The 23,098-nt window shown below is 41.9% G+C and overlaps 2 protein-coding genes across 5 annotated transcripts in view; one reads left to right on the top strand and one right to left on the bottom strand.

The window, feature by feature from the left end:
* The window catches only part of TMTC3 (transmembrane O-mannosyltransferase targeting cadherins 3), a 41,457-nt gene extending 27,272 nt beyond the window's left edge, over positions 1–14,185 (bottom strand). Inside the window, exons 1-5 of the mRNA XM_035127794.2 lie at positions 14,049–14,185; positions 6,521–6,615; positions 5,353–5,568; positions 3,317–3,535; positions 730–829 (exon numbers count right to left, since the gene is read on the bottom strand). Coding sequence (XP_034983685.2) covers positions 730–829; positions 3,317–3,535; positions 5,353–5,541 — 508 coding nt within the window. The 5' untranslated portion in view covers positions 5,542–5,568; positions 6,521–6,615; positions 14,049–14,185. The remainder of the gene's footprint in view (positions 1–729; positions 830–3,316; positions 3,536–5,352; positions 5,569–6,520; positions 6,616–14,048) is intronic.
* A 490-nt stretch (positions 14,186–14,675) lies between these two features.
* CEP290 (centrosomal protein 290) overlaps positions 14,676–23,098 on the top strand; it is a 48,552-nt gene continuing 40,129 nt past the window's right edge. For 3 of the 4 annotated variants that reach the window (XM_060279691.1, XM_035127262.2, XM_035127263.2), the window contains exons 1-11: positions 14,677–14,991; positions 15,998–16,116; positions 16,223–16,300; positions 17,634–17,703; positions 18,209–18,255; positions 19,737–19,880; positions 20,525–20,578; positions 21,399–21,551; positions 22,229–22,411; positions 22,715–22,804; positions 22,883–23,005. In XM_060279691.1, the coding sequence (XP_060135674.1) occupies positions 16,015–16,116; positions 16,223–16,300; positions 17,634–17,703; positions 18,209–18,255; positions 19,737–19,880; positions 20,525–20,578; positions 21,399–21,551; positions 22,229–22,411; positions 22,715–22,804; positions 22,883–23,005 (1,044 nt within the window). In that variant the 5' untranslated portion in view covers positions 14,677–14,991; positions 15,998–16,014. Of the gene's footprint in view, positions 14,992–15,997; positions 16,117–16,222; positions 16,301–17,633; positions 17,704–18,208; positions 18,256–19,736; positions 19,881–20,524; positions 20,579–21,398; positions 21,552–22,228; positions 22,412–22,714; positions 22,805–22,882; positions 23,006–23,098 lie in introns of all 4 variants that reach the window. The other variant, XM_035127265.2, reaches the window with a different exon arrangement.

The raw sequence follows: 23,098 nt of genomic DNA, 5'->3' as shown, positions 1-23,098 counted from the left end.
AACACTTACTTCCAGGTTTGCAGTGTTCCAAGTTGTTTGACTACCAATGTGTTTGAGAACCAAGGTACCACTGTACCAAAAGCTAACAATAATGTAGCATTCTCACCTACTGACACAGACTTAGAAAGCAATCCTCGTATATGCTGCCTGTTTTTGAAGTTTTTAGAAGTGGCAAGTAGGGCTATATGTTCCTTTAAAAATGAACCTAAAAGGGTTAACAAGCACATTCAGATGGAATAGAACTCATCCTAGGAGCTCCTCCCCCCCCCCCCGCAGCATCTCCAGGCAGGGCTGAGAGAGACTCCCATTTAAAACCCTGAAAAGCCACTTCCAAGCAGCACAGGCAATGCTGAACTGGTTGGACCAATGGTCTGACTCCTATGTTCCAATGGATAACCAATGGAAGCTTCCTATGTTCCTAATGATGCTTGAGGCCAAACAGGGTTTGAATTAGGAGTAAAAACAATCAGAATGCATTGATTTAAGAAGAGTGCCTCTTACTCACACTCACTAATTCCTACCAGTAGAGTACTATACTGGTATACCACTGGTAGTAAGAACTACTACTACTACTAGGACTGCACTATTAGTACTCCACATTTTCCAGAAGAAAAGGGAGCACCAGAGACCAACACAAAGGGCAGTTTAGATACCTTTCTTTTGTGGACTACACTCTTAGAGGTCATTGTGTCTTAAAGAAACACTACATGACCCAAAGCATATATTTACCAATCGTGTTTTCTGGACCTCTGGACCTGGTATATGACAAAAAAGCAGCTAGGAAGAAGATGGAGGAGAGAAGCTCTGCTCTGCCCACTACACCAGTTACCTAAACAGAAGAGGAAGAGAGTGATCATTAGGTAAACAAAATTAGGATGTAAAGACCGGAGATAAACCATCTATGCAAGCGATGAACAAAGACTACAGGTTAAATGCAATCCTTAGGGGCACCTGTACCAAAAGTAAACTAAATAAAAAAGCAAAGACAAGTGGAGTGAGCTTCTACTACTTTAGTGGCAGATGATGTCAAGTATAGCATTATTGTGCCCTCATGTGGCTGATAAATGGAAGTACTCAAATCCTAATTAGGATTGCTCTAGTTACAGGTAGGTAGCTGTGTTGGTCTGACGTAGTCGAAACAAACAAACAAAAAAAATCATTCCAGCAGCACGTTAGAGACCAACTAAGTTTGTCATTGGTATGAGCTTTCATGTGCATGCACACGAACGCTCATATCAATGACAAACTTAGTTGGTCTCTAACGTGCTGCTGGAAGGATTTTTTATTTTTGTTTTGTTTGGATTGCTCTGTTATTTATGTACATAACGTGGTGAGAAAGCATGCCTAACCAATGACATTTTTGTTGGATGCATTTATAGCCTCACCATGTGCAACATGCGCAAGTGCTTGCTCAAAAGTCATGCATGCACCAATTTCCAGAGGGCACAGCCTTTCCCAGGGTGCCCTCCAAGGGTTACAAGACCACCACTGTTCCCGAACATGGGTCACGGTGGTTGGTGTCGAACAAAGTTGTTGCCCCAAATATCTGGTGGGCACCAGATTGGGAAGACTGGCCTTTGCCATAATAAATGTACTGTTCATTTTTTGAGGCTTTTAGTAGCTTATAAAAGCACCACAGAGCAATATAGAACATATTCAGTTAGAGGAACCATCTCCCAGGAGTTGAGTGCTTGGAGCTTGACTGTAATAAACCTTCAATGTTGTTTATTTCTACAACTGATCAGCCATGTTTAGAACCTGCATTTCAAATCCACGGTTAAACTTCCACACTAGTGATGCTCAAAGTGATGGTACACAGGCTGGTGCTGGTCTGCGAGTCATTGGCTGCTTGTCCTCAGTGACTCTATCACCCCATCTGTGAACTACCCTGAGACCCCCGGGTATAGGGCAGTATATAAATTCATAAACAAACAAACAAACAAACAAACAACAACAACACAGCCCAGGTTGGACAGGATGCTTCATGGACCAAATATGGTACAGGTCCCTGGCAAATGGCGGGTGGGGCAGGGACTGCCAGTCCCTGAGATCAGATAACTTGAGAAGCACTGCTCTACACTGCTTTATCAGTAAATTCTGCTTCATCAGTAAATTCACTGCTTTATCAGTAAATTCAGAAGCTTCAATTGGTGCAGAAGGCAGCTGCCTGTAGGAAACAAGCGATGGGAGCACGTAATACCCTTTGCATTGGTTTGTTTCCTGGTCTAATTCAAAGTGCCGCTTGCTACCTTTGAAGCACTAAACCGGATGATGAAAGCCGACTAGAATTCAGCACCCAGCATCCCTGAGCACTGGACTTGCTGGTTGGGGATTATGAGAGCTGGAGTTCACAACATCTGGAGGGCATGATACAAAAGCTACAATATTAATGGCACTCACAGACAAAGCGTATCTTTTGAAAAGGGACTCAAGGAGCAGTGAGGCTTATGAAACTGCCCAAACTGGACAGTGCAACAGGAAGAAAAGAAACTGCCTTATATGTAGTCAGACCCTATGGTTCAGTACAGTGGTACCTCCGGTTGCGCACAGGAACTGTGCCGGAGCTCCGGTTGGATCCCAAGGAATTCGCAACTGGAGGAGTCTGTTCTGCACAAGCTTGCAGCGCAGTAGAGAGCTTCTGTGCACGTGGCGTGCGTAACCCGAAGGATACGCAACCAGAGGTGTGCGTATCCAGAGGTACCACTGTATAGTCAACATTGGCTGTGACCCTCCAGGGTTACAAAGAGGGGACCTTCGCCAGTCTAGAGAAATCAGGGGCTGAACCTGGGATGTTTTGAATGCAAAGGATGAGCTATACCACTGAGCTTCAGCCCTTGCCTTAACAGGGATGGAAAGAAACAGAGAGAGAATATTAACATATTAATCTAGGCCATCATCCAAAGGATATGTTCATGCAAATGAACTATGTAGCTACGGTAGCAGAATTCTCTTTGTAGTTAACCCTGATACAATTCCCACAGCCAACAAGGTAAGCTCATTTTAAAGACAAGTGACAGCTTACTTCAATGCCTGTCATTGAATGCCACAGAGAAGATGACAAAAATGCTCCAGTTGTACTCTTAGAATTTTTTTTTATCGTGCCAAACCAACTTCTTGAGATTGTTGGAATTTGAAAGTTGACAAATTCAACACATCACGGTCTGACTCAATACAAGGCCACTTTCTATGTTCCTATTCTCCTTCCCAAGACAGATACAAGACTGTCATTGCTGAAATTTGAGTCCCTTCTTCCATATGTCATTAAGAGAACTGTTCTTTAACAAGAACTCCACAGAGCCATTTCAGGCTTACTTACCGCTTCGGTATGTATTGGATGCACTGCAAACAGTAAGGAAGCAACCAAACTGCTCCTGTTGTCCAAGAAAAGCTTACAGACCTTGAGGAAGACGATACAAACAACTGCATGGAAGATGACGTTCAGGAAGTGGTAAGAGACAGCATTTAACTCGCTGAACAGGTAGTTCAAACGGAATGTGAGCACAGTGAACGGCCTGTATGACTTGTGACTTCGCTCCTAAAAAACAAAAACACACAGACCCACATGTAGATCGAACTGTGTGTGGGGGGGGATATATCCATCTTTGGGGAGAAACAGCTTAACTGGAGCATAAAATCAGAAGCCTAAAAGCAAGACACATAGTTGAGTCTTCCCAAGAAGGCAGACACCGTAAAAGCAAACCTCCCAACATTCAGAAAGATATTGCTCAGATGCAGGCTTCACAAATATGGTCACTAGTAGCAAGAAACCCTACCTTAAGCAATACAGTCGTACCTCGGCTCCCAAACCACTTGGGAGTCGAATGTTCCGGCTACCAAACACCGCAAACGTGGAAGTGAGTGTTCCGGTTTTCAAACATTCTTTTGGAAGCTGAATGTCCAGCAGGGCTCCCACTGCTTCCAATTGGCTGCAGGAGCTTCCTGCAGCCAATCAGAAGCCGCTCTTTGGTTTTCGAACATCTCGGAAGTCGAACAGACTTCCAGAATGGATTCTGTTTGACTTCCAAGGTACGACTGTACACACAAATCCCTGCCCCTGAGACTGCTGGGCACTGTACAGAATTCATAAGAAAGCCTCATACTCTACATTTAAAAAGCTCAGCACAATGTGAGACCTTCCCTGTGCTCTCCCAAGTCTGCTGGCTTGAGGGACTCGAGGGAAGCTTGGGAAGTTCCTTGATGTCCTTCTGAGCTTTGGATGCATTCATCCCAATTCTGCCTGTTCAGCCCAGTAGTATATAAAAAGAACCTGTCCCAACCCCCACCCACAAGCTTATGTACTTTGATTATTTGTTTATTGCAAAGCTTGCAGTTTTGCAGATGGGGCTCAGTGTCTAGATCATACAAGCGGAGCCCTGCAACAAACTGCTGCAGATTGGAGAGCTTCTGTTCGGGGTTCGAGACACTCTTTTCCTTCTCTGTCCGTGCCTTTTTATATCTTTGTTCCTCTTCCTCTTAGTGGCCCCATTCCATTCCACTTCTCACCTGCTTTACAATCCCTCACCCAACCCAATCAAGACAGCAATCCATGGCCATTGAATCCTTACTGGTGGTTTTGGGTTTTTTAACAGACATTTTTGGTGCTCCTGCAAACCTCATGGTTACCTTGCTCTGCCAATACCTCCCATCTTTTTTTTAAGGGTGCTGTTATTTTGGCAACTTTTGTACAAGCTCATGAAGTCATGAACTGGATATAGAGAAAACAATATTGCTCTTCTCTTGGTACCACAGCTTGAATTATGTTCAGTGTCCCTGTATTCCTTTGTGTTTGGATGATCAAGATTGTGAACATATAAATTATAAAATAAAGTTTGTGGAAGGTACTGTATAATACTAATTTTTCAGCTTTTCATAAAATCTCATCAAGAACTTTAAAGTTTGGGTGTTGCGAGCCACTGGCCTACTTCAGACAATTATAGATCGGCTTAATAAGCCATTATATGAACAAGCCTTTTGAACAAAGCCCCTTCACTCCACCCTTTGCAGGAGCAACATCTAAACCAAGAAATTTCTAACAAACCATCATTTCCCAATACTGGTTTCTGAACAAGCCAAGATCTCAAACTAGTTCAAACTATGAAATGCCCTGGTTCGTTTCAAGTGTGGTAACCCTACTTTCTCAGTATGAGTGGAATGGGAAATCATGGTTAGAGATTTCCTGACCTAACTGAGGCTTGCAAAATGGGAGGGAAGGGGATGCAGACACAGGCAAAAAGCCCTCAATCAAAAACCAGTCTAAGCCATTATATGATTGTCCGAATGTGGCCCATGTTTCGGCTCAGCAACACACTCTAAAAATGCTGTCAATGTTTCTACAGGATGATAATCAGTTACCTCAGACATAGGAGTCCCCCAGAAGTCATTCAGGAAGAGATTTTTTAAAGGAGTAGAAGGATGCAAATCTTTGTTGTCCAAAATGGCTGAAACGTCGTCAAAAACAAAGCCACAAAACAGGCTGTTCCAATAGCAAGCTGCCACCACTCCAACTATTAGTGCAATTTCCTTTAGGTTAACATAAGCCATCTTCTCTGGAGCTCTCAAAAATTATACCTGTGGAAGATTCAAACATGTCTTAACTATCTTTTCCCTCCATAAAAATTGGCATTTGCAAATCAAAATGGCTGATTTAACTAGCACAGCCTTTGCCAACCTGATACCCCCAGAGTGTTTAAATCCAAGCCATATATTTCAGTGTTCTCGCCTACTGGTATTTTGCCAGTGCTGTCAAATGAATGGTACAAAGGAGAAACCTACAAACCTGAATCCTGAGATAACAAGAGGAATCAGGGTAGGAGTGTTCATCCCCGTTTAGGTGGCATGGGGATAAGATTTTAGTCTGCAATCCCATACCTGGGAGTCAGCCTACTGAACACAAATGATGATTCCTTATGAGAATACATGCTTAAGACTGAGCTGCTAGATTCAGTTTATAGGAATCATATAAGTATAAAATTGAAGGGATCCTGAGGGTCATCTAGTCCAATCCCCTGCAATGCAGGGATATTTTCCCCAACATGGGGCTTGAACCCACGACCCTGGGATTAAGAGTCTCGTGCTCCACCAACTGAAGTATCCCAGCAGTAAATAATTACTCCTAGCTCACAGCCCTACAGTTTCACAGCTCTGTCACTTAACCACTGTAACAGTGCTGGTCTCCAAAACCAAATTTATGGAAAATTCAAACTACTCTTTCACTAGTTGTTGCTTGTCAAGGTATCAGGTCATTTCCCACCCCACTCAGTGAGATCAACCACATTATAAAAAACAATATGGGAATTAGTTGCAGACACTGGCTTCTATTAACAACCTGCGGTTCACATTCTGATCTCAGGAACAAAGAGATATGCCCCCGGATAACACAAAGAATGCATGCTGCTAAAAATAATGATCAGTTATGCTCTTTATATTAGATTTTATTTTGGGTGTGCGTGTAATAATTTAAAGCAGTGTGAACCTGATCACCAGTGTCTGCTGAACATCTTTAATAAAATCTTTGACTTACGTTTCAAGCACAGTATCTCTTCATTTATGCATTCTCTTCTTTAAAAATCTGTTTTGAAGTCACTGTGACCAGCACTGGATTTTTATGGATCTTTACTAGAAAAACAGAGAATAATAATTATTATTATTAGCAAGAGAGTTAGCATTTTGCTAAAGAACAGTGATTTCCCCATACAATTACAAAGCCCTCACACCCAAACAGTTGAAAGCTGGCAAAATACATATTTTAAAATACTGCAAGGTGTAATAAACAGGATCATATACAAATAATCATATATACAGGAAATAATTTAGGAAACCACTCTTTAAATTACTTCCCAAAGCCATCTTCTGTTTCAATGCCTAATTAGGGCTTTCCAACTGGCAAAGGGAACCCTATTAGTTTATATCTATTTTATAATTGATTTTACCTTTTTATAATTGATTTTACTATTCTATAACTGAATTTATAGATGTAACTGACCTCTAATACATTAGAACTGGCATACTATTGTAGCATGCTGCATGGCTATTTAGTCCTACAGGTACAGTTTAGGTGGAGTGGGGGGGATTTTTTGGCAATTTCCCCTCCCTACATCCCTTAAATCTGCTCCAGAGGATTGGGAGAGTTTCCAAGGGGCTGCAAGGGGCAGAGGAAGTTGCTTGCCTTCCTCTTCTGCTCACAAAAGCTTTAAAATCCGTCTTGAAAGTGTATGAAGAATGCTTAGACGAAGGATCATAAACTCAGAAGTTTAGCCCATGCTTCACCCACAGAAAATTCAATTTAATTTATCTTTGACTAGGAGAAACGGGTCAAGTATTAGAAAAGTGAACAATACAGTGGAACCTCGGTTTATGAACACCTCGGTTTATGAATTTTCGGTTTATGAACGCCGCAGACCCATCTGGAACGGATTAATTCACTTTCCATTACTTTTAATGGGAAAGTTCGCTTCAGTTTATGAACGCTTCAGTTTATGAACAGACTTCCGGAACCAATTACACCCATGTTTCAGTTTATGAACACTTCAGTTTAAGTACTTCACGGACCCGTCTGGAACGGATTAATCCACTTTCCATTACTTTCAATGGAAAAGTTCGCTTCAGTTTATGAACGGTTACTCCGCGGACCGTCTGGAACGGATTAATCCACTTTCCATTACTTTCAATGGGAAAGTTCGCTTCAGTTTATGAACGCTTCAGTTTATGAACAGACTTCCGGAACCAATTGTGTTCATAAACCGAGGTACCACTGTATACCTATACTGCTTTAATGTTGCACAAGGCTCACATTTTCTTTGTGCATCTTTTTTTTTGGGGGGAGGGGGCGCAGAGTCAAAAATACACAGCATTCATAAAGATCTCTCTGCAAGAGCTCTTTGCCATTCACCTCACTGTTCACAGCCAGATGCTTATATGCACACAGGGCAATCTAAAGCACCAATATGAATATGAGAGTCTCTCTGCTTGTGCAATGTTCTGCTTGCATATTTGTGTTCTTCAGAACTTCAGGTGAAGTATTCATTTCCAGTATAATACGCATTTATGGTATGGAATCAAAAATTGTGATGTGGGGTGGAAATTTTCTAGTGCTTTGCTTTTCCATGGAAATCTGTCCATTTTTTGAGTTCATTAGTAATCATGCCAATTGCAAATACAGTATTAGGCAAGCTTGGCAGCAACCATTTTTAGCTTAATTGACTAAATATAAGTAAAATAAACATGTTATACTAGATTACAGTGGTGTCTCGCAAGACGAAATTAATTTGTTCTGCGAGTCATTTTGTATTGCGAAAATTTCATCTTGCGGTTTTCCAATGTAAACAAAGCAAAGCATAAAAAAAGGTAAAAAATTCGTCTTGCAAAGCACGGCCATAGAAAACTTAGTCTTGCGAGTCAACAAAAAGATCGCAAAACGCTTTCGTCTTGCGTGTTTTTCGTTGCGTGAGGCATTCGTCTTGCGAGGTACCATTGTATTCTCTAAGGCATTACAGTGGTACCTCGGTTTAAGTACACAATTGGTTCCGGAAGTCTGCACTTAACCTGAAGCGAACTTTCCCATTGAATGTAATGGAAAGTGGATTAATCCGTTCCAGACGGGTCCGCGGAGTACTTAAACTGAAAGTACTCAAACCAAAGCGTACTTAAACCAAGGTATGACTGTATAGATTTTTCCATGTAAATTGCTTCAATTTACTTAGGAATGTTTTCTATTCCAACATTATCCAGAAAATACACATCCCTAACATTCTATGGCAGAGAATGAAAACATGCTTAGTAAGTTCTCTCTCTCTCTCTCTCTCTCTCTCTCTCTCTCTCTCTCTCTCTCTCTCTCTCTCTCACACACACACACACACACACACATTTGGTGTGATGCATAGGTGAGAAATCAGAAGACAGTGAATTCTGGGAATTAGAAAATAAAAACAACCAAACATCAGAAAGTTCACAAGCTGTCAATTAAGATCTCCAGAAACACACTACAGAGGAGAAAAAGAAAAGATAAAAACCAAAAGAGAGAACTCTGTCTCCTTTTCTTCCTACTGCTATTTAGAGAGCAATTAAACAGAGACCTGCCTGCCATAATGTACACAGAAGGAATGCAATTTTTATGTCAGGGAAGATGTCGCTAGGATATAGGCGCCCAGTGGGAAAAAGGCAGGTTTCTAATAGAAACTAACAGGCATATTTAGGAGTCAAAATCTACATTGAAAATGGATCATTTCTAAAGAGCTAGATGTGGATAGATCAGGTACCCCCAAACTTTGGCCCTCCAGATGTTTTGGACTACAATTCCCATCTTCCCTGACCACTGGTCCTGTTAGCTAGGGATCATGGGAGTTGTAGGCCAAAACATCTGGAGGGCCGCAGTTTGGGGATGCCTGGGCTACATTCTCCCCATTATTCTTTTTTTTTAAAGCAACAACAACCAAAAATCTTATTAACGTTGGTATATGTGGTTCTCCTGATTTAATCCCAGCAACAACCCTGTGAGGTAGGTTAGGCTGAGAAGCAATGATTGTCCCAAGATGAGCTTCATGGCTGAGTGGGCATTTGAACCCTGGTCCCTCAAGGTCCTAGTTCCACACTTTAACCACGAGAGAAAACCATGTGGCATCCTCAACTAGAGAAGCTACGCAGACTGCTCTTGAGAAGACCACCTTTTGACCTGCCCTCACGGACCAGGTTCTCACTATAGCAGGGATGGGGAATCTGTGGGCTCCTATGGTTGATGGTCTATAGCTCCTACCACCCCAGATCGTTGGACATGCTGGATGGAATGGTGTGAGTTGGGAGTACAACAACATTGGGAAGACCACAGGTTCCCCATTGCTGTCCAAGAGACTGGGCAGGCAGCTGAGACCTCATATGACCCATATGACTATTAATATCAATCCAGCACCTTCACTGTATTCTTACTGGCACCTGCTAGAAACATTCTTGTTCAGATAAGCCTACCCAGATATTTCAAAAGCTGGTGCGAGTTTTAATTTGTTCTGTTTTTGTTTTCACTTCTTGCATGTTTGAAACTATTGCTGTATTTTTTTTTTTAGTGATAATATCATTGTTGTAGCTTTTTTTGGAAACCACTTCGAGTTCTTTTCTAGGATCATATATATAAATTATATGAAATAAATAAATAGCTGACAAGGGAATACTCTGGAAACACAGAATGTTGTATTTCCCTGGAATTTCTTAAGTATATCTGGATTAGCTAGTAAATTTACCTTTAGCCTACTGCAGAGAAACTGGAACAGACAAGAATTTCCCATGCATCAAGGAAGCAAGGGAATCTTTTATTTACATCTTCAGCATCTTCCCATCTTGCAAACCCAGCTACAAACGATTTCACAATTCGTCTCAAATGGAGAGGAATTATGCAAGAGCAGGCAACTGGAATTATACCACTAGTCTTGCCTTTTTTCAGGCCTCAAGGATCATGTTCGCTACTGAAAATATTGTTTGCCTGCAAAGGTGATGGAATTTTTGGGAGCCTCCCCTTCAGTAAAGGGTTTGACCACCGTTACACAAAACTAATTTAAGACTTATGATCACTTAAAGAGTTGCTTGTAAAAAACATCCGCTGGAATTTTTCTTTGTAGTGTCTGCAGATCTTGCATGTAGCTCAACAGGTGTATCAAACGTAGCATGTTGAGAATATTAGAAAGAGTTGCCAGGCCTGCACTGGCCCTTTGGACAGTACAAAGACGGCAGTGCTTCAATTCTTTCTAACATCCAAGGTAAGGATCTCCCCAAATGGAAGGGATCATGACTAACTATGAGAAATAAAATGTGTTGGGAAAAATGAGTCATGGGTCTGGCTCATCCCTCTGTAGATTCACTCAGACAGCTCATGAACCATGGATTACATTTCAAATGACAATGCTGAGCACCAATGCCCTATGGGAGAACAGAAGTGTCTGGACATAATGTTCCACAAAACTAGATAGTATAACTACGGTAAAACCTTGAATAGATCATATAGGGCAACTCAATGATGTAAATCTTCCTGAATTCACTCACTGTGAACAGAAAGACGTGTGCTACAAACTGTTTTGAGGAAGAAGCCTATTGTGCACTTGCCTTTTAAAATGTGAATGGTGAAAGGTTGATTTCTTCAAAATGTGGTAGTCAGACTTTTCCCTGCAACCCAACAACAGGAGCACAGGACTTCAACCTTGCTTCAATTTCACTGATCACTTGGTTTCCAGGCTCCATTTCCAGTACAGTACTTGCCTTTCAAAGCCCTAAACCAGGCACCCCCAAACTCCGGCCCTCCAGATATTTTGGACTACAATTCCCATCATCCCTGACCACTGGTCCTCTTAGCTAGGGATCATGGGAGTTGTAGGCAAAAACATCTGGAGGGCCGCAATTTGGGGATGCCTGCCCTAAACAGTCTTGAACCTTGCTACCTTAAGAAGGGTCTGTCCCAGAGCTGCTGTTCTCTATGCCAACATCTTGGGTGGTTATGTGAACAAGCATGAGAAACAGAGCCTTCTTGGCAGTAGTGCTTGGACTATGGAGTACCTTCCTGGTGTCTTTTTATATGGAAACAAAACATGTTTTGTCTTAGCAGGTTTTAACTGTATAATTTCTGCTGCTGGTTCTTATTTTTGATTGTTGCTTTTTGACTGGATTGCTTTAAGTTTATACTTTGCATAAAGGCAAAAAACTGGTAGATCTAGAATGCTGACCTTTCTGATGGTCATCTGATCAATATAGGAAGATGAAGTGCGGAATTGTAATATGAATCCATTCTTCACACCTGGTTGAACATAGTTACCCAAATCCAGAGGTTCACACACCTAGAAACTTATACAGTACTAGTTTGAACTGTGGGCAAGCTTGTTTTCTCCTGCTCCAGAGGATAGGAACTGAACCAATGGCTTCAAGTTACAAGAAAGAAGATTCCAACTAAATATCAGGAAGAACTTTTTGACGGTTACCGCTGTTCAACAGTGGAGCAGGCTCTCCTGGGAGCTCTCCTTCCTTGGAAGTTTTTAAGAAGAGACTGGATGGCCATTTGCCATGGATGCTTTAGTTGAGATTCCTGCATTGCAGGGGGTTGGACTAGATGACCCTCAGCTTCCCTTGCAACTGTACAATTCTATGGTGCTTTCATTTTTTAAATTCAAACAAGCAACACGGGAAGTGACCTAAACCTGAGACAGCCCATTGGGTCCCTTGCTCAATACTGTCGACAGTGCACTACTGACAACTCCTTTCAAGGATTTCAGGCATGGGGCATTCCCAATCAAACCTTCTGCATGCAAAGTACTGCACTACAACCCTTCCCAAAATCTTCAAAAGGAGTTTGTGATATGGTGTGGAAATCTGTTGTTTGGAAGAGAAAAAATTACAAGTCCCACAGGACAATCAGAAGTCTTTGGGCTCACACAGAATTGATAGAAAAGCTATTGGACTGGGGCTTGAATCACCACATCCAGTTATACAGTATATTTAAAACATCTTTGTCAAACTGGAGTAGAGTCAATTTCTACTTTTCCACCAAACATTTGGCATTTTGCATTGCACTAATTGCTTTAAAATGTTTGTTTGTAAGGTATGCAAGCTTCTCTCCGATAATAAAAAGAGCAATAATGCACTTATAAGAGAGCTATGATATTTTTATTGGTTCTTAAAGAGAGAGTCTGGGAAGTGACAAGCTGATAATATCAAGAATATTCACATGTGTAACAGATTATTGCTTTTCAGGCTTATGCTAACAAAAAAAGGACACATGAATAATGAAAGAAGACAATTAGAATGCCTTTGGTTCAGTATTGTTGAGCATCCCAATTACTGGACTGTTCTTCACTCAAGCTGCTCAAGGCTGCTTATGATAAGAGGTCAAATAAAATAAAGCAACATTGCGGATGGGGATAATCAGTCGGAACCACATTTTGCCTTAAAGTTTCAGGCTCCCCCCCCCCCCAGCTCATTGTCTGTAAATGGTGAATAGATACAGTACAGATACAGTCACAAACAAACATTAAACCTTGCTAATAAATTATCTATGCAGAACAAAAGAGATACCCGAGGTTATATATAATGACTGTGTATGTGCTCGGGTATATATTTCCTCTACCCTCTTCCTGTTCCAAAATGAGTTTTGTTGCAGCCTGATCTCCAAAGCATTCCTTAACAAATGTTATAGCATGTTGTAGAATATCAACAAAGCATAACAGCAGTCACTTTACTCTGCATTGCTACTATCCACTTGATGAAATCAACATCGTAACGGAAAACTCCACACGTTACAGTATTTGTAAGGTTTGCTCATAACTTGTTACACAGTAACTGGAATCTCCACAGTATAAATACAGAAAAAGTAAGAGAAAGTAGCGTTTAAGCCCTGTGTAACCAATCGTATCACTCAGTTGGAACTAATGTGTAGCCATTTAACTTCGTTGTGGTTTCAGGGTGTAATCCTAAACTCACTTCCAGAGTAGATCCTATGGAATGCACAAGCACTTGCTTCCGAGTGATTGTGCTGGGCCTACGGTGCACTAAGCAGCCGGGTAACGCTTAGGTTTTCCCATGGGGCATGTGCAACTATTTTCTTGCGGCCACTATTTTCTCTACAGAGATCACTTTCCTCTCTGCCCCAACCCTCCACCACGCCCATGATATACACGAAGAAATCCACGACTTAACTCGGGGGTCCTCACAAGCGTCACGTGTGAACACTCACGCTATACACTGCAAGCCTTTCCTTTGGACAACCGTATCTTAGCAGCACATCCTCCCGCCGTAAGGGAGACCGCGAGCTGCTGAATTGCACGCGAGGTCCAGCGCGCAATTCCAAAAGCAAATGCGAATCATCCCTAGATCGGGCTGAATCCTGTACCTGGCATGGAAACTACAGAGCTCTCCTCGAGAGTCGCGCAAGAAACCGCACCGGGCAGAGCCAGGCACACCCGCCTCTTCCCCTCCGTCCCTCTCCCGTCCCCGTCGCGTGGGGACCAGAGAGCCAGTCGCTCTCTTCTCTCAGAACCCCGACCCGAGACTCTCCCCGCAGTTCTTGGCAGCGCGCGATCCTGTACCTAGGTCCGCCTGCGATGCACACGCTCTCCGCCATGTCTCGCTCCGCTGGTGCTTCAGCCGCACCTCCCTGGGAAAAGCGAACCCGGGGCGAGCTATCGGAGCCTCCCTCCAGCAAGTGCGCACGCGCGGACACTTCCCCCTGTCACCTACGGAGCTCGGCAAAGGATGCTGGGAAGCCCGACTCCCTCCCCCGGCATTCCAAGCGGCGGATACTCCGCCGACTTCTGCCTCTTGGCCGGCGCGGAGCAGCCTGGGATATGTGGTCCTCCCCGTGGCTCCCTCCCTTTCCCTTCTTTAACTTAAGATTCCTTCGGCGGTATCTTTTCCCTGCTGAAGGCTGCGGCATGCCGTGAACAAGCACGCAGCAGGCACGCTCACTCGGGAAAGCGCGCCTGCCCTTGTTCAGTGGGAAGTCAGCCTCAGCGCGCGCCACACCGCGGCTGTTCCCTTTCGGTCCTTTCCCCTCAAGGCATGCCGGGACTTGTGGTCTTCGGCTGGGGCATGATGGGGGTTGTAGTCCCGCGGGAGTTTTGACTCGGCTCTCGCTCCAGTTAAGAAGATCCGGGTTCTTCCGGCTGAGGGCGAGCAGTGTTTGAGGGCGTCGCCTAGCAGCAGCGGCGGCCTCCTTCGCCTCCGCCTCCTCGGTGGACGACTTGAGGAAACCAGCGAGCCAGAAGGAGGGGAGGGAGGTTCTCGTGAACAAATAAACGCGGATTAACGTCGCCTGCATCTGGCGGGCGGGCGAGGCGGGGCTCCGGAAGGGGGACTAGCGGCCACTAGGCTGCTCTCCTCGCTGCCCGTTTTGCTCCGAGAGTGGAGAGGCGTTTCCTTGCCTGGGGAAAGAAATGGCTGCAATCCTAGACCCGCTTTCTCTGGAGTAAACCTACTGGCTCACTACGAAGCGCTCAGGAGAGATTGCGTGGAGGAGCCTCAGCATTTTAGGTACCGGGTAAAAAGGATCATAGCTCCGCTTCTTTTCCCAGCTGACCCAGTTCGGAGGGTCTAAAGGCGCTTTCGAAAGGTTTATGGCGAAGGCCTGTGTGTGTGTTTAAACTCCTTTTAGAGAGTCTAGTAGTAGACATTGAAAGACCACATAATCTATTAATCTCTCTCCCCCCCCCCGCTCCCCCGTGGACAAATAGAGGTTTAGGATGTACAGTTCTCGCTTGTAAATGTGTGCACTTAACGACCGTGGGGGCTGTGGACTTGAGCTCACTGCATCAGGTAAGGACATAAAAACTCACCTGGCCCACAATCTTGTTCTCACGGGGGATAACCAGGTGTTTGTGGGGTTCCCAGCAACTGGTTCTGCTGCCTCCAACTGTTAGCAGCAGAGCAGAGCAACCATCCTGACTAGTAACAAACAATGGTTTTTCTCCATCATGAATTTGTCCAGTGCTCCTTTAAAGCCATCCAAGCTGGTAACCATCACCAGTCTCCTGTGGGAGCAAGTTCGATGGTTTAAAATGTTATCCTCACTTGACGGATATGCTACGTTGGATGAGGGATGGAAGTGGCGTTTGGAAACCTCACAACTACTGTATGAAAAACAAAAGACACTGTCTGTACTTTAGGGTTTTCTTAGAAGTGACCCCAAAGTTGTGGAATTCAATCCCATGTGAGATCAACAAAGCCATGCACATACATCATTAGAGCTGTTCTTTCCCTCTCTTGTATGACACGAGTAGCCCCTCCTATAAGTGAGGGCCCCTCCTGAACTACTCCTGGTACAGTTAGAGATGTTAAAAATAGAAGTGATGCTGAAGCACTTGAGCACACAAGCAATGATATTTTGATTCTAATAATGACCTGTTTTGTGCTTCTGTTTATATCATGAACATCATGTCTAGTAAACTTTTGCTTCCTTTGTAAATAACTCAAGAAGGGAATGACTACCTTTGTGGATATTTTCATGTCTTCTCAAAGTACCTTTTCTTTTTGTACAAAGATAAATGAACATTCAAGATGGCACCCATTTTAGAATGGAAGAAGGTTATGAGAGTAGATCCTGATTCTTTACCTCGTCAAGAGGAGCTAGCAGATACTTTGCTGGAGATGTTGGCTAAGGTATTTTGAACAGTGAAATGAACATTTTATGTGAAGAAACTAAATGGATATAATGCTTAATATTAAACTGTTTAATAGTAATAAAGTATTTTGCTTTTATCTTTAGGTTGATGGAAGCGCTCTGAAGGATGAGAACCCTGAACGTTTAATTCAGCTTTTTAAAATTTCTCAGTCACTAATGAGGGTCAGTACTGATGCGTCCTAATTACTCCTAAGAAGCAAATTGTGCACGAGCATGAGCTTTCCATTCCAGGCTAGGCAGCAATGCAGAGTCTATTTCCTCCATCCTAGGGCAAACTCTCTGTTTGCAGTCTTTCCCCTCCAGCCAAGTCAGCAGGTGCCCCCAACAGTAGTAAGTGCAGTTGCTCCTGTCAGGGGCGTGGCAAAAGTCCATCTTGTTGTGGAAAGTCAGTCTTTTTCACTTAATCTATGATGGAAGTTCTGATGTTCGTGTCACAGGCTAATTACTGGTTTTTTTTTACAGGGATAAATTAGAACTTTGAGGTGAAACATGTCATTTTAGCCTGCCCATCTACAGTTCCTTTGGTTGATAAATGCAGTTAGGAAAAATGTGTCAGAAATGCTTTTTCATAGTTAATGCAGTAGTGCAACCCTCTTGAATGCTAGTGACAGTGCCCTGGGTAATTTGAGTTTTGTCCTGGTCTACAGGAAGGTGTACACCCGTTGAAAGATTCCCAGTCCTTAGTCTGAATAACCCTGTTAGGAAACAGTCTAATTTCCCTGGAGTTTTTCTTCTGGGTCTTAAAGTTTTCTACCCACTTCCTATGTCAAGTATGAAAATGAGAAAGTTTCTTGGTTACTGATGCATAGTATAAGGGTAAAGGTAAAGGGACCCCTGACCATTAGGTCCAGTCGTGACCGACTCTGGGGTTGCGCGCTCATCTCGCATTATTGGCCGAGGGAGCCGGCGTATAGCTTCCAGGTCATGTGGCCCGCATGACAAAGCCACTTCTGGCAAACCAGAGCAGCACATGGAAACGCCGTTTACCTTCCCGCTGTAGCGGTTCCTATTTATCTACTTGCATTTTGACGTGCTTTCGAACTGCTAGGTTGGCAGGAGCTGGGACCAAGCAACGGGAGCTCACCCCGTCACAGGGATTCGAACCGCCGACCTTCTGATCAGCAAGCCCTAGGCTCAGTGGTTTAACCACAGCGCCACCTGGGTCCGATGCATAGTATAGAGGTTGCTTATTTTTTATTTATTTTTAGCTAAGGGCCGCATGGATCCATTCCCAACCCCCCAGGACATGGTGGGCATGGTCATTTTTCAAAAGGGCCCATTTGGAAATAGCTGGATGAATAGCTCCCCGTTGCTTGATTTATATGATCTGCTGAAATTTATAGTGGATGCATTCCTCCAAACTCAAACCTCTGCTTGCTTATATTGTGTTTACTTGTGTGTAGCAACATGCATCTTATTTTAGTCTACATAATCTTGTAGCTTCATATGTAATTATTTGTTCTGGGCACTTGTCTTACTCCTATTTTTGTTGTAGATGAAAAATCAAGAAGTAGAACTGGCATTGGAAGAAGTTGAGAAAGCTGGGGAGGAGCAAGCCAAATTTGGTATCATCAGTTTTTGTGGATAAGTAACACACACATGTACACTTGTCTATTTCCAATTATCAGCAGGGTCAATAGATGATGATGGAAACTTCCATTAGATATTAAAACATATTTAAGTTCCTGAGTTCAGTGTCTTGAACTTTATTACGCCTGGCTCCTCTGATTCGTCCTGTCCCCATTTCCCCCCCCTTTTTGCTCATTTCCTCTTTTTGTATTCTTTCTGTGAAGTATAAGTTACACTAGTCATTATATTATTTATATTGACAGTCCATCAAAATGTGATTTGCCATTTCTCCTCTATTGCTTGTTTTAAAAACTGTAAAGAGTATTTTTTTATTTAAAAAAGTATTGCAATATAGCTTCAATTTTGTTGGTACTAAAAGTTGATTCAAATAAGTCACTCATTGTAATGTTAGTAGAGGTTGACACCAAGCTTATTGCAGATTTCATTTGGAGGCTTACGGAAATATATTTTGGTAATTTTGTGTCTTGTTTATTCTAACAGAAAATCAGTTAAAAACTAAAGTGATGAAATTGGAAAAGGAGTTAGAGGTATGTCAAAATGTAAAGTTGCATTTTATGCTGCAGTATTTATTCTGTTCTTGGTGGTACTAGTTGATGTACTGTATAGCATTATTAAGTTATTCTTTTTTTATGGGCATTGGCAAAGCAATCCTAATGAGAAGCAGGGCAGTGGTGGAGTGGAACAGCAAGTCCACCACTACATTCCAAGTACTGCTGGCTCATTCTGGCCAGGGCAGAAGGAGTGGAAAAGAGCACATTTTCTGCTGTGCCAGCTTGAGTCTGGCACTGTTGATGGGTTCAATAATTGACACCTTTACGAAACCCAAACCTCACTGTGGAACATCCCAGCTTCATGCTTTGCCTGAGGAAAGTTTAGCTTTCCTTCTGTGCAGTCTCCCCCTGGAGGATGGTAGAGAGGAAACTACATATAATCCTAACCCCTTCCAATTGTAAACATTGGAGAGGAGAATAGGATTGCATTTCTAGTCTATATTTTTAACATTTTATTTTATTTGATTAAACATAACCAGAAGATTTGGGGACATAACTATAATTGTAAGTGTGTAATTCAGCCTTTTAAAGTTAGATACTTTTAAACCCTGTCCTGCAATTTCAATGGGCAAATGAAATAAGCAGGACTTAAATTTGCTGGACTATAAAGAAGGCTGATCACCGAAGAATTGATGCTTTTGAATTATGGTGCTGGAGGAGACTCTTGAGAGTCCCATGGACTGCAAGAATATCAAACCTATCCATTCTGAAGGAAATCAGCCCTGAGTGCTCACTGGAAGGAGAGATCCTGAAGCTGAGCCTCCAATACTTTGGCCACCTCATGAGAAGAGAAGACTCCCTGGAAAAGACCCTGATGTTGGGAAAGAATGAGGGCACAAGGAGAAGGGGACGACAGAGGATGAGATGGTTGGACAGTGTTCTCGAAGCTACCAACATGAGTCTGACCAAACTGCGGGAGGCAGTGGAAGACAGGAGTGCCTGGCGTGCTCTGGTCCATGGGTTCACGAAGAGTCAGACACGACTAAACAGCTAAACAACAACAAATTTGCTTAACAGTAGGAAGGTCAGACCCTTATTGGTTGAAATCACAGCTATATTGATCACAGGTTTCATTTGTAGCATAGCGCCTTTAGAATGTAGCAAATGCAAGTTCCTACTGCACACTATGACAAACTCACTTTTAGATTTTCATTCATTTATTAAATATAGTGGGGATGTAAAACAGCTAAAAATATATAATTGTGCATAGTTAGTCCTGTAAGGCATACCTTTATTTTAAACCATTTGAATTTTTGAAGCTGAAATATGTTGCAGTACAAATGCTAGATTAAAGTCAGGTGTCACCTGACTTTTCCCAACTTGTTCAGAATGAATGAATGCAAAATGTTTTTTTTGTGTGTGTGTATTGAAATTTTGATTAAAACAGTTCTGTACTGTCCTGCTTACCTTAACAGGAAACACATTCATAGCTTGTTATATTTTAATGGTGTTTTAAGGTAGCACATCGATCTACTGGTGGTCGTGATACTCGCTTTTTGCGTGATGAGATCCGTCAGCTGGAAAGACAGATGGAACAAAAAGACAGAGAGTTGGCAGACATGGAGAAAGAGCTGGAGAAAGAAAAGAAAGTCAATGAACAGGTATGCAGTATATTAAGTAGACATCTGTAAAACTGTGAAAAATAATATAAAATTGAAGACTTGTATTGAATAATAGCAATAGAAATAAAAAAGTTAATGATGTATGCATTTGCATGAAATAGAGCTCGTATATACCCTATGATGTGGGGAATTTAGAAATATAATGCAGTGCAGTCCTGTACAGTTTTAGGAGGGGCAAAGGGATGAAATATTTTGTGCTCTTCAATCCCCTGCCCCTCCCCAGTGGCAGCAGTACAGAGGGATCTTGGGATTGGACCAAGCTGTGAGGGGAGAGGGATTGGCAATATGGTGGGGTTGGGGGTTGGCAGGTAGACAGAGATCAGTTGAATGGGTTTAAGGAGCTGTGAGGGGATGCGGGCTTTGGGTGAGTTGTAAAGGAAGTGGACTGGCAATAGCGTTGAAGGGTTTGTTGGGGGTAGTTGGTAGGAAGGATTGATGAGAAATGGGAGCAGGAGCTGCCCTCCTCCCGTGTGTGTTTGTGTGTATCTATTTACCTATCTATCAATGCTTATATAATACAATATTTACTATTCATGTACTCCAGGAGTGTCAATACTTTTGAAAAATATGCCTTTATTGTGAACTTGATACATTTTCCTAGCTAACTAATTTTGTTGTTTTAGCTTGCTCTTCGAAATGAGGATGCAGAAAATGAAAACAGCAAGTTGAGGAGGGAGGTTAGTGAAGAACTTTGGAATCAATGGCTGTATGATTGTTTGATTGACCTTTCCTCCCATGCATGCAGCTCTCCCTCCCTCCTCTGGTTTAAAATAGTACTGTATTGTAAATAATTTAGAGTGAGACTCTGTTGCAGGGTGGCAAGGATCTGGACATTACATATTTTGAACTTGTCTTTTTTGTCTGCTAGGTCGCTGCTTTTTCACATCAGTTTCCTTGCCTTCAGAGTTACTAAGGAATATTTTCTGTTTCATAGGTATTCTTTATAACCTGCTTGCTTTCTTTGTCTTACTGTCACAACTGTTTTATCAGGCACCATACTTCTAACTTGCTGTCTATCATCTCTTATCTCTGGCTTGTATCCAAGTCCTAAATATATTTTTTAAAGTTAGGCCCATTAATTTGGAATTATTTAAATCACTGCTATGGGTGAATTCTGATAAATTAAAGACCTCTCACTTTAACATATTAGCCACTGCCAACATAAGTCTCATAGCATTACACTGTTAATTTGCTTTTTTGATGTTTCATAGCCAATTATGAACAGCTCTCTTTTTACTTTTGAGCTTTCCTAAGTTATATGTTAATTAGCCTTGATTTTCTTTCTTATTCTGCTCTATTTCCTTTGAAGAAAAAGCGAAGAAAAAAGAAAGTGAGTATTCAGCTTAATAGTTTGTAGGATTGCTTGATATATTTGTGTGTGATATTGTAGTTGGCTTCAGATACTCTAGATCACACATTGACTTGTGACATTTATTGGCACACTGCAAATGCTTGATTTGTATAATTTTCCCAATTGCTCCTGTTTGTCTTATGCAGAATGAACAACTTCGTCAGGATGTGATTGACTATCAGAGACAGATCGATACACAAAAAGAAACGCTTCTTTCACGAAGAGGAGAAGAATCAGATTACAGGTCACAGCTATCAAAGAAGAACTTTGAGCTTGTCCAGTATCTAGATGAAATTCAGGTAAACTTGTCTTGTCTTTATTTTCAGAATTTTGAACCTGATATAAATCTTCAAACTATATTATTCTATGTAGTGGGCTTCTGAGTCTTTTTTGTCCCAAGGGTACTTAGTTAAGAATTTGGGTTATTGTGATGAGTACTTCACCTTTCAATAACTAGAGAAGTTTGTTACAGTGGTGTTTTAATTTACAGTATTTTTATCCTGATTTTCTACAGTAATGACCAAAACAGCATACAAATATAAGTGTAATGAAAATTATTGAAATTGTTTTTGCTGTATATTGATACAACCAGCAGCATGAAAATAGCAGGAGATAATTTAAAACATCAGCATTCAGTGAATTGTGTATCTTCTGCTGATATGAAGATGGCATAGCTCCAATTTTTCTAGATGGGGTGTTAATGTGACACCTAGGATATGGCTCTTAAGATCACTATTGATTATGAATGTTGCAGATGGCTTTGTTTTAGGCTTTGGGGCTAAGAGGTAAGTGAGTAATATCTTTCAGTGGATTCAACAATGGTTGTCAGTTGTGGTGGTCTAGTGGTAAAAATTAATCCTACTTTACTTGGATCCAGGGTTGGCTCTATCAGTCCTTTTTGGAGTTTGCCAGAGCTGGCTTTTTTCAATTTTGAAATGGGTTTCTCATTATAAATATATTACTTTTAAATTCGTAGAATTTGACTGAAGCTAATGAAAAATTAGAGGCTCAGAATCAGGAAATGAGGAAGAATCTAGAAGAATCGGTGCAAGAAATGGAAAAGATGACTGATGAGTACAATAAAATGAAGCTTATCGTGCAGCAATCTGACATTGTTATGGACCAGCTAAGAAAGGAAAAGGAACAGTATAAGTTTCAGGTAAAATGCAAACCTACCTTCTTTCCCGAATCAGATTAGTAAAGATACTGTACAACTATAAAAGGCCTTAAAATTGGAATACAAAGGACCAAAACAGAAAGATCAAATCAGAAAGATGACACATCCTGCGTGACCACTGAGTGATGACAAATTGATCATTAAATAAGTATTTGATCCAGTAAGCAAAATGAGTAAAAACTGGTTTCCCTGATTCCCGTTGTTAATGCATCTGGAGTAATACACTCATAGCTTGTATTTTCATACGTCATATTTCATGCATCATATATCAATGGTATCTTACAGGTGCATGAGTTAATGGAGCAACTTAAAGCAAAGAATGAAGAAGAGGACCCTCTCATGGCAGCTGTGAATGAAAAAGTGGAAGAATGGAAGGTATTGCATATCTTATTTCAGCTACCTTTTAAGATTTATGTTTTAAGATTTTCGACCTCACCATATTCTACTTTGCAGGGAATCTTGGCTTCTAAAGATGAAGAAATCATTGAGTATCAACAAATGATGTTAACTCTGAGAGAGAAGCTGAAAATGGCCCACCTTGATGCTGACAAGAGCAGTGTTATGGCCCTCCAGCAGGTAGTTTTCTGTCCAGTAAGAAGAAACCAAACAAATATTTGTGTTAAACAAACATCTGAAATCAATGCATGAGCATAGAGTTCAACACAATGA

Source organism: Zootoca vivipara, chromosome 10, assembly GCF_963506605.1.
Source record: "Zootoca vivipara chromosome 10, rZooViv1.1, whole genome shotgun sequence".
Taxonomy (NCBI): Eukaryota; Metazoa; Chordata; class Lepidosauria; order Squamata; family Lacertidae; genus Zootoca; species Zootoca vivipara.
This window is presented reverse-complemented; position numbering and strand designations above follow the sequence as displayed.